This window comes from Priapulus caudatus, unplaced genomic scaffold, assembly GCF_000485595.1.
Source record: "Priapulus caudatus unplaced genomic scaffold, Priapulus_caudatus-5.0.1 Scaffold458, whole genome shotgun sequence".
Taxonomy (NCBI): Eukaryota; Metazoa; Priapulida; class Priapulimorpha; order Priapulimorphida; family Priapulidae; genus Priapulus; species Priapulus caudatus.
In genome coordinates this window covers 167,124-178,322 of record NW_014577519.1, presented here as the reverse complement: position 1 = coordinate 178,322, position 11,199 = coordinate 167,124, and the positions used below count along the sequence as shown (strand labels likewise).

The following is an 11,199-nucleotide window of genomic DNA, read 5'->3' as shown; positions in this document are numbered from 1 at the left end:
CTCGGTTTTATTGTGTGCTGTGTGTGTGTGTGTGTGGCTGTGTGGTATGTGTGTGTGTGTGTGTGTTGTGGTGTGTGTGAGTGTGTGCGTCCGTGTATGTGTAGTGGTGTGTGTGTGTGTGTCTGTGTGTGTGTGTGTGTGCGCTGTTGTGGTGTGTGGGTGTGTTGTTGTGTATGTTTGCCGGTGCGTCGCGTGCGTGCGTTTGCGTTGTGCGTGCGTTTACGTGTCTAGTTAGTGTGTGAGTGTTATGCGACCGTGACGTGCCTAGTGAGTGTGTGAGTGTGTGAGGTGTGTGTCGTCCGTTGCGTGTGAAGTGATGTGGAGTGTTGCGTGCATCGTACGTTTTTGCGTAGCGTGAATTGCTTGCTTGCCTGGTGAGTGTGTGTGTTGTGCTCGTCGCGCGCGCGCGTGTGTGTGTCGTCTGTGTCGCGCGCAGCCCGGTGTGATGTGCGTGGCGTACGTGTCGTTGCGTACGTGAATGCGTGCGTGCTTATGTTAGGTGTTTCTGCGTCGTGCTATATAGGGCGGATGGTCGCTTGCGGCGGCGTCGGCGGTACGTCACAGCTCACGTCGGTGATTGTGATGGATGGCTGTCGTTCGTTGCGCTTGACGCGGTCGCACTCCTCCTGATCGCTGACGACGGTGAAACAAGTCCGGTCCAGACGCAGCAGTTCGCACCGCTGCCGGCACAAGCACCGCCTTCAACAATTGCCGACCGACCTCGCCACGCTCGCAATATCTGCGTGTATTGTTGTCGACTACGCGCTGGCAGTGCACAGAACACGGTGGAGCACATATCCGCTGGCCGGTTCCTTTTCAGCTTCCTGGATGTAGTTGAAGGCAGGGAGTAGATTTATTTCTATGGGAGCAAGGAAGGAGCTGACAGTAGAAGATATAAATGATGTTACTTTTATCAACAGCTAATCTTTGTGACAAGGATCAATCGGTAATATATCAGCCAGTTTAGACGAATATTGTTCAATTACAGTGCCACAAACAAAATCGAAACTACATGTTTCTGTTTTTCTGTTTTTAAAGCGCCTGCTTCTCTCGCCATCTACAAAAACTTCTAGTTACGTGTAAAAAAGATTTCAAGACGTTTTCGTCACAATTCGGCCAAACATTGGTATTCGGTTAGGGGCGGGTAACGCTTGGATATAAATCACCTATGTCAAACCGTCCTCCCCCAAATTGCGCGATGATCATGGGCATCTCTAGCAGGTGCATTAGCACGTGCGCAGTACCAGAATTTGACTTTTATTACCCATGCGCAAACGTAGAGGGGGGACGTTTTGCTATTAGCGCGGGGGGGGATGTGATACACGCTGCTTGGGCGCGTATAGGCGACCTGTGAGCGGTCAGCATCGTGTACTTCATGTATTGCTCGGACGCTGCGTGATGGATTGAGCTCGTCACGCATGATGGTTCGCGACTTTCTCCTGCAACAGCAGCGGCGCCTCGTTGTTTGCGCCGCCATCGAATGATTGCAAACAGCGCCCTCGTCCGCGCCGTACTGCTGGGAATGCGCAAGTTGTGTGATTGCACAGCCGTGCAGTCGCAATAGCGGCGGCGCGTGTGTGAGAGAGAAGGAACAGAGAGAGAGAGAGAAGAGGAGAGAGAGAGAGACAGAGGAGACAGAGAGGCAGCAGAAGGCATTAGAATTAGTTAAGTAGTTACGTAATTAAAACATCGCAATGTTTAAACTGTTGATTTAGCTGGTTACTGTAAGGTGAGATGTCAATTGTTTTTGAGTTAAGCTTTTCAGCTGTTAACTTATTTGTCTAACTGTTGGCTTATGGTTAGCTATTTAAATTCACTGGCTTAGACGTTATCTTTGGCCAGGAAGAGAGGACACTAATTGCTATTACTATTATAAGGACAGTGGATACGATATCTTACAGCTGAATGGAATGTAATTCAATTTGAATGAACAGGATATAATTTGAATACGGGAAATGATGAGGCGCGTAGCCTGGATTTTTTTTTTTCTTCGAAACGTATCGACGGAAGGGCGACTGACTTGTGTCGAGATCGGACGTCTCCGAAGAAAGCCAACGTTCACAGGTTGTTCATTGGGCAACGGTCGCCTGGGGGACTCGGCAGGGGTGAGCGTACTGCGGCTGTTTCCTGCATGCATTTCATTGTCCACCAGTGAAGATGTTTTTCACGGTAACTCGTGAAACAGTTATTGTGCATCGTTGGTGAACAGCAGTTGCTACAGTGTACCTACGATTAGCGGCACAGTGATAGGTTATTTATAATCGATATTAGATCCATTATTTATGATAAGAGATTGGCGGAGAGAGGAAGGGAAGAGTTTAGAGAAAGGAATTTAGACTTACACTAGCATAACATTATGCTAAACATGGGGGAAACGGGTATATGGAAGGGAATAGAGGGGATTTATATGGAGCGGATTTAGTTTTTGGAAAATAGAAGCGAAATGAATATCTGATTAATTAAGTTGACGGCCGTGACAAGTTACCTAGATGATTTTGGAAAAGCTGGGGAGTGACCTGTAGACCAGCAATTACACGATATACATCGAGATGCTCCAGCTGTGATTGCCATGATGTTAGAGACGGACACCTTGTGCTAGCTGGTTGCATCCCACGTCTAACACCTGCGTGACACAGACTAGAGGAGCATTAGCAGTTAGTAGAGCTTAAATTTAGCTCTTTCGGCACTAGAAACTAATACTAAGTGTTGCGACTCACTTATAAGGTTTTGCTTCTCAGCATTAAAATCTCTCAGAAACTACACAATATTTAGGATATTAGTAATTTAATGTAGATATATGGAAATTTGGATATTTATCGCAGTAACTAAATTGGAGATAAACAAAAAAACACCCATCGTCTGGCGACTTGCCACAGCACATTGACGCTATTACGTGACAACTAATTTAACACTGGATATAGGTATGTAGGTGACAGCATTTAATGTACCTTCAGTTTGATGTTTGCTGTTTTTAACAAGTCGGTTTTAGAGCCTAAGCTTGGTTGGAGTGTTGCTCTCAGTTTACTACTAGTTTAGGCCAGCTCGCTATTGACGTCGCGGTAGTGACGCGATCTTGTTGCCAGTTATGTTCAGCTCCTCGTGTGTAGAATTTCAGCTTGTGGATTTGCCTCTGTAATGATATCATTTTTTATATCGTACGTGATACTTACATTTGTAAGTTTGAACATTTCCCTTTGTTTAGGTTAGCGTTAGGGTCGAGTTATGGTGGGGTATAGGTAGATTTAGGGTTAAGGCTTAGCGTTATGAGATGGGTAGGGGCTATATTAAGGGTAAGGGATAGGGGGTTTAGGGTTAGTGGTTGAAAGTAGAATGTAGGTTGGTAAGTGAAGTAGCATGGTTGATACCAGTTCGCTTGATTGGGTTATGCTTTGAAAACAATTTAAAGCAAAAAAACTGTAGGATACCGCCCTAATCAATTCTCACAGATAGGCCACAAATGATCAATACTACTCACACGGCTGTGAATTTCTCGGCAGGCAGTTTGTGGGCCATATGTTAGGATCTTACAAGGCGTGGGTAGTTGCTCAAATCTCTCGAACCACGGCGTCCGTAAGGTAGTTAAAGGACAGATTCAAACTCCTGATCTTGTTGAGTCTTCGCTTGGTTGAGCGGTGGGAATGACGGTCAGCGCGGTTGTTGGTCGCATTGAGGGGTTTTCTTTAGCCTTGTAGTCGGAGCAAACCAGAAATTATAATTGTTGGTAAGAAATTACACCGCATGCGACAATTCATCCGTGATGATCCAAAATCCAATGTAAAGATGCTATGATTCAACAATTAAAAATAAAAATATGATTATAGATGTAATATATATCAAAAAAATATAAAAAAATGGTCCTAAATCCCTACATACATGATTGTGGTTAGGATTAGGTTATGTGGAGACGGGGCATGGGTTAGTGTTAGGAGTACGGATCAGGGTTATGGGTAAATTTTTAGGTTTTAGCATTATGGGTTGGGGTTTATTACGGTTACGATTAGGGATAGAGTTTGGGTTAGGATTAAGCTTGGCTTAGGATTTAGGGTTAGGGCAGGGTTTGTGTTAGGATTCATGATTAGGGAATATTGGACAGGGTTATGATTAGTGATTATCGTGGGATTAGTGTAATATTTACGAGTTCTTAGGTTAGGGTTAGGGTTAGTTGTGAGCGGTTAGAATTAGGGGTTAGGGGTTAGGATTAGGGTTAGTTTAGGTTTAGGGTTTAGGCTCTAGGATTAGGGTAGGGGCAAGCGGTTTGTGTTAGGATTATGATTATATGATTATGATTATGATTAGAAAGGGGACAGGGTTTACGATAGTGGATTATCGTTGGGATTAGTGTATATACGGGGTATTTATATTCGGGGTATATACGGGGTATATTACGGGGTACGGGGGGAAGGACTGCATCGTGCTGAATAACCTCTTCGTGCCGCGTGACGCACGCCTCGTGTTGTCGGGGCTTTACCATCTGGGGCGGTTGACGAGCAGCCTCGCTGGTTAGGCTTGCGGAAGGCGATTGTTGCTCCAACATGAGCACCTCTCTTATATCGCACAGCTCATCCACGGCACTCAGGAAGCTGGGTCAGCTGGTTGTGGTCGACGTTAGAAGCATCCGCAGCGCTTCCATGTGAACAGCAAGCCTGTCGACGTTAAAATGACGATGCTCACGATTTTCATATTGGTTGTATATTTGTAACAAATTTTGTTTTGAGATATTGTTTTTACAGTGAAAAGTAAGTATTTAAACAGAATAAATGTATCCTCTGAATTTTTACCTGATAAGATTGTTTTCTCAAGTTAGTTCTTCAAAATTAAAAAAAACCCTGGACGATTTGATATATTGATCAGTTCATGCCATTATATAGATAAGATCACGACATTAAATGCTTGCTATGGGCTATGTATGAGTCACGAGTGTTTTGTTCCATAATCAAACCGAAATTAGCAGAAATTAGAAAGTTATGATGCAGCAATTTAACCACAAAAAAGTGAACAAGAATCATTTATATCTTGTTGAAAAAGAGGACATGGATTGTTTTACTTTACTATTTACGGTAGACGCACTTACTTTAAAAGCGCAGTTTTTCACCGAGGGTATCACTGCTGTCGCGCTCAGAGAGAATTAATCGTTGATTTGCGACTAATGTTTTCCGGCGAAAATTGCTTTACTTAGCGGCTTGTTAAATATGTAAAGCTTTCATGATATTGGCGAGCACCTTGGCACGCAATTAGCCGTTATCGAAACCAAACTAGATTGCATTCAAGTGAAGCAAGTTCAGGTTTCACCATGTGGTTGGTGCAAACAGGGGACGATATATTGTACCTTAATTAAAGATCGTTCTGTTGCTTTTGATATTTATAGGGTTGGGCGGACATTTTACGTTTACGAAGGAGACCTATTGTTGAGTAACGTAATTACACGCGTCTAGTGTTCTCACCTGTTGGGTAACAAGCGAAGTCGGTCTGTGGCTGCCCCTAAGTACTCTCAATCTTGTATAAGTCACCACACCAGTCCGTAGTTTGTTAAGCTCATTGCTTGGCAAAACGATAAAGAACATATTGCGGTTGTCACTCATTCTAGTTAGCAATGCGGAATATTGTTGAAGGCCATTGTTTCAGCTGTCGGGAAAACATTCGAGATTTTCACGTAACCAGTTTTCGTACTTTTACTGTGATATACGTCGAGTAGCTTTAGATTTCTCTGGAGAGGGGAGTGACATAAAGGGCCTGCCAGACTGCCGAGAAAATGCACTTAGTTTCATACGCCAACACGTAAAAATTTATTACAAATATAGCAGACGCCAATTATTAAGCCTAAATAACAAAAAAAAAAACAGCCTACTACAGCCTGCAGCAGTCTCGCTTGGTTGCGGAATATACCGTATTATGAATATATATATTATATATATATAATTAATATAGTAGATATATTTATTACTATATATTATTATATATTATAGTATTATAGAGAGAAGAGAGGAGAGAGAGAGAGAGATAGGATAGATAGATCAGATAGATAGATAGCATAGATAGATAGATAGGATGATTAGATAGAATAGAATAGATAAATAGAGAGATAGGTAGAAGACGATAGATTTAGATAGAGCAGAGGTGGGTACGTTGTACACGAGGGGGTACGTACACACAAACACACATCATAACACACAAACACACACAAAACACACACGCGCGCGCGCGCGCACGCGCGGACAGAGGAGAAGAGAGAGAGAGTACGAGAGAGAGCAGACCGAGAGAGAGATGTGAGAGAGAGAGAAAGGAGAGAAAGGAAGGGAAGAGAGAAAGGAGAGAGAAAAGGACAGAGAGAGAGAAAGGAAGAGAGAGAGAGAGTGAGAATGAGAGAGAGAGAGAGAGAGAGGAGGGAGGAGAGAGAGGAGAGGTTGGGAAGCGCTAGGAAGCCGTACGAGAACGAAGACGGCTAGCGGAGCTATACGTACTGTTCATGTGACGCGGCGAGCAGCTGTGCAGGCAAGGTGCCAGTGCAACAAGCTCGACAGCAGCACGAGGCGGGTGCGCTCGCAGTTGGAGGTGAAGCAACGCGGGCAGGCTACGCAAGGTCGAGGTTTTGGTGACTTGTTGTGACGCACGCTCGAGGCCTGAGTCAGATGCTCAAACAGCTCAAACGTGGATCGTCTCAACGCGCCAGAGTCAGAAGTTGAGTCGCACCTGTCAGCTGATGAGACGGCAAGACGCGCCACAAGATAACGATCGGCACGACACAAAGTGATTGCTCACGACGCAAGGTGATAACACGGCCATGGAGCGCGGTGTGCTGATTTGCACGCGAATGCAAGGTAGTAATCACGGGTCATGAACGCGAGCTGATTACACACGACGCAAGGTGATAATATCGTCACTACGCAAGTGGTAAAAGACTTGGTGACCGACAAAATGATGGTTGTAACGAGCGCAAGGTGATTAGTACCGTCACGACGCACAAGTGCGATTAACATTGTCCATGATGTAAGGAATAACCACGACGCAGAGGTCACCACAAAGGTTATCACAACGGCTGTCTATGGGCAAAAACCATCGGACCAGACGCTACCAAAGTGCTCGGGAGATATTGTTTGACTTGAATCAAGCATACGCATCATCTCAATACAAAAAAAAAATTCATAATTCCATTGTCACAGCAATTGACGCGTATGCGTGCTGATGAGTTACTGAAATAAAATAAATGCGTTGCATATATTGCGTTTCTTCGTAGATTGGAGCACTGGGAACATTGGATGGTAAACTAACATCTTCCGTGAGTGGGGTCTGCGACTCTGCTCTTTTACAACTACAATGGCAAACCTTTCAGACGAGTGCGTAAACTAAATATTTATACGATGTGAGGACATCTAGAGCGTGCATTACCTGCCTTAATCGTGTGATTCCAGACACCGGTATCACCGGGGTAATCTCTCTACGTAGTTTCCTGGCATCTCAGATGTCTCTACCTTAGTGAAGTACACCATATAAATCGCCTGAGGTTAAACAAACACTTTTGTTATTACTTTCTTTGCCGGAGCGCTAGCCGCCTTATGCCAACAAAAGATTTAAATCTTTCATCTTCCACATCAATATTAGTTATTCCTTTAAATAGATTGGAACATATTCCCTATACGGAGAATCTTAAGCCAGTCCACATACTCGAGTTTATATCACACGACACGTGACGCCCTTGTAGTATATATTAAGGCTCTTGACATTGAAGCCGTGATCACTCGCTAAGGTGTAATCACACACGACGCTGTATGTTGCGCTGTTCGTGTGCTTATACTGTTGGCGTAATTATGCGTCGTGTGAGTGTGTGCGTTGCGTGCGTGTGCGCGTGGGCGTTACGCGCGTTGCCTGTGTGTGTAGGTGTGTGGTGTGTGTGTGTGTGTGTGTGTGTTGTGTGGTGTGTGTGGTGTGTGTAGGTGTGTTGTGTGTGTTCTGTGTGTGTGTTGTGTGTGGTGTGTGTGTGTGTGTGTTGTGTGTGTATGTATGCGTGCGTGATTGCGTGCGTGAGTGCGTGCGTGCCCGTGTACTAGTACGTGCGTGTACGAGTACGAGGGTGCTTGCATGCGCGCTCGCGTACCTGAGGCATGCGTGTCAGCACTTCGGGTATTCTCGTGAATCGGTTGAAGGCGAGGATGAGCGTGCAAAGCTGCTTCATCGTCGACATCTCGCTCGGCAGGCTGCACACGTGGTTGTTGTGCATGTGCAGTGACCGCAAACTAGTGACAAACAAACGACAAACTCGAAATCGGACGGACGAAATTTAAGCTGCGGCGATGGTCAAGGCGTCCGCGCCGTGGCCGTAATCGTCCGCAAACACTCGGCCGCCTTCGATGACTGTCGGGGGGCATTCCGGCAGCGCCCATCATTATCCGCTGCTCGCTAATTGTTATTAGCGCTCTACTTTCTCCGAGTGATGAATGGGAGGCGACATTGTTTCTCGCTTCGCTCAGCGACTTCACGATGGCCATTACCAGCGCCACGACGCTGTTGTTTCTATACCCGCCGCGTTTCTATGGCGTTCTTATTTACTGGGCGGAGTGTCAGTAGACGCGAGACGCCGAGTGACAGAGTACCGCTGCTGGCTATACCCGTACGCTGCTCTCCTTCACGGTACATGGTACACGCGTTTAAGCCCGCCGCACACGAGTATTTTGACGCATGCATCATTTTACTTGAGTAAAATTACTCACGTGTGCGCCGGGCTTTATAACCGCCGGTTTCTTAATCTTCCGCGAATGTATAGTGACGAGGTGATGTCCCATGAGAACAGCACCTCTGCATGAATGAAACTTTCGATATAGCTACGAGAGCCGACAGTGTTTATCGGGGTTCCCTTATAAGGTGGACACGTCTCGCGAAGCACGCGCAAAGTTGTGCCCGCCCGGTCAGCCAGCAGCGCGATGTGTGTAAAAGTATAATTGTTGTTGTGCGCTATTGTGAGGAGCTAGTGTGCGGTGGCAGCAGCCAACCGCATGTGTACGGGTGGCGTTGACCTCTCCTGGCGCATATTTCTCCCGCAAGTTTCCGGCAATAATTAATGACTACCGATCATTAACAAGCTCTGGCTCACAGACGTTGCCTTACAGAGTACAGTACGCGTACCATCATTACTAGGAAAGTGAAATCCACTTTCTTCTAACAACTAGCTGCTCGCTGTGCGCGACGCTCCATCCGAGGGCAATACAATGCAAATTGTAAAGCAAGCGCGCTCGCACATATAATCCAGCACACCACTAGATTAATTCACACGCACCCGCGCGCACACACACACGCAAACACACGCACCCGCACGCACACACACGCGCGCGCGCACGCACGCACGTATGCAGGTCGACGCACGCAGTTACGTTCATACATACGGACTCACGCGTACACGCGCGCTCACACACACACACACACGTATAGATAGATAGATAGATAGATAGATAGATAGATAGATAGATAGATAGATAGATAGATAGATAGATAGATAGATAGATAGATAGATAGATAAATAGAGAGATAGGTAGAGAGATAGATAGATAGAGAGAGTGGGTACGTGTACACGAGGGGGTACGTGTACACGAGGGGGTACGTACACACAAACACACACATAACACACAAACACACACAAACACACACGCGCGCGCGCGCGCACGCGCGGACAGAGAGAGAGAGAGAGAGAGAGAGAGAGAGAGAGAGAGAGAGAGAGAGAGAGAGAGAGAGAGAGAGAGAGAGAGAGAGAGAGAGGTGGGAGCGCTAGGAGAGCCTACGAGAACGAAGACGGCTAGCTAGCTATACGTACTGTTGTGAGCGGCGAGCAGTCTGTGCAGGCAGGTGCCGTTGAGCTGAAGCAGCACGAGGCGGTTGCGCTCGCAGTTGAGGTGAAGCAACGCGGGCAGGCTACGCAGGTCGAGGTTGGTGACGTTGTTGTGACGCACGTCGAGGTGCGTCAGATGCTCAAACAGCTCAAACGTGATCGTCTCAACCGGCGGCAGCGTCAGACAGTTGAGTCGCACGTCCAGCTGATTGAGAGCAGACGCGCACAGATAACGATCGGCACGACACAAAGTGATTGCTCACGACGCAAGGTGATAACACGGCCATGACGCGAGTTGATTGCACGCGATGCAAGGTAGTAACACGGTCATGACGCGAGCTGATTACACACGACGCAAGGTGATAATATCGTCACTACGCAAGGTGGTAAAGATGTGACGACAAAAGATGGTTGTAACGACGCAAGGTGATAGTACCGTCACGACGCAAGGCGATAACATTGTCATGATGTAAGGCAATAACACGACGCAGAGGTCACCACAAAGGTTATCACAACGGTGTCATGGGCAAAACCATCGACCAGACGCTACCAAAGTGCTCGGGAGATATTTTTGACATGAATCAAGCAACGCATCATTCTCAATACAAAAAAAAATCATAAATCCCATGTCACAGCAATACGCGTGCGTTGCTGATGAGTTACTGAAAATAAAATAAATGCGTTGCAAATCGTTTCTTCGGTAGATGGAAGCACTGGGAACATGGATGGTAACTAACCATCTCCGTGAGTTGGGGTCTGCGACTCTGCTCTACAACTACAATGGCAAACCTTCAGACGATGCGTAAACTAAATATTTAGACATGTGAGGAACATCTAGAGCGTGCATTACCTGCTTAATGTGTTTGATTCCAGACACGGTATCACCGGGTAATCTCTCTACGTAGTTTCCTGTCATCTCAATGTTCTCTACCTATAGAAGACACCATAAATCGCTGAGTTAAACAAAACTTTTGTTATACTTTCTTTCCGAGCGCTAGCCGCTATGCCAACAAAAGATTTTGAAATCATCTTCACATCAAATAGTATTCTTTAAAAGATTGGACATTATTCCCTACACGGAGATCCTTAAGCCAACACATATCGAGTTTAATCACACACACTGACGCCCTTGTAGTATATATAAAGGCTCTGACATTGAAGCGTGATCACTCGCTAAGGTGTAATCACACACGACGCTGTATGTGCGTGTTCGTGTCTATATACGTGCGCGTAATAGCGCGTGTGAGTGTGTGCGTGCGTGCGTGTGCGCGTGCGGGCGTACGCGCGTGCCTGTGTGTGTGTGGTGTGTGTGTGTGTGTGTGTGTGTGTGTGTGGTGTGTGTGTGTGTGTGTGTGTGTGTGTGGTGTGTGTGTGTGTGTGTGTGTGTG

At 46.2% G+C, this 11,199-nt stretch overlaps 1 protein-coding gene across 1 annotated transcript in view; it reads right to left on the bottom strand.

Annotated features, from left to right (window-relative positions):
• The window catches only part of LOC106810614 (PH domain leucine-rich repeat-containing protein phosphatase 2-like), a 91,421-nt gene that overhangs the window by 28,428 nt on the left and 51,794 nt on the right, over nucleotides 1-11,199 (bottom strand). The window contains exons 8-9 of the mRNA XM_014814030.1: nucleotides 10,662-10,742; nucleotides 9,797-10,016 (exon numbers count right to left, since the gene is read on the bottom strand). Of these exons, the coding sequence (XP_014669516.1) occupies nucleotides 9,797-10,016; nucleotides 10,662-10,742 (301 nt within the window). The remainder of the gene's footprint in view (nucleotides 1-9,796; nucleotides 10,017-10,661; nucleotides 10,743-11,199) is intronic.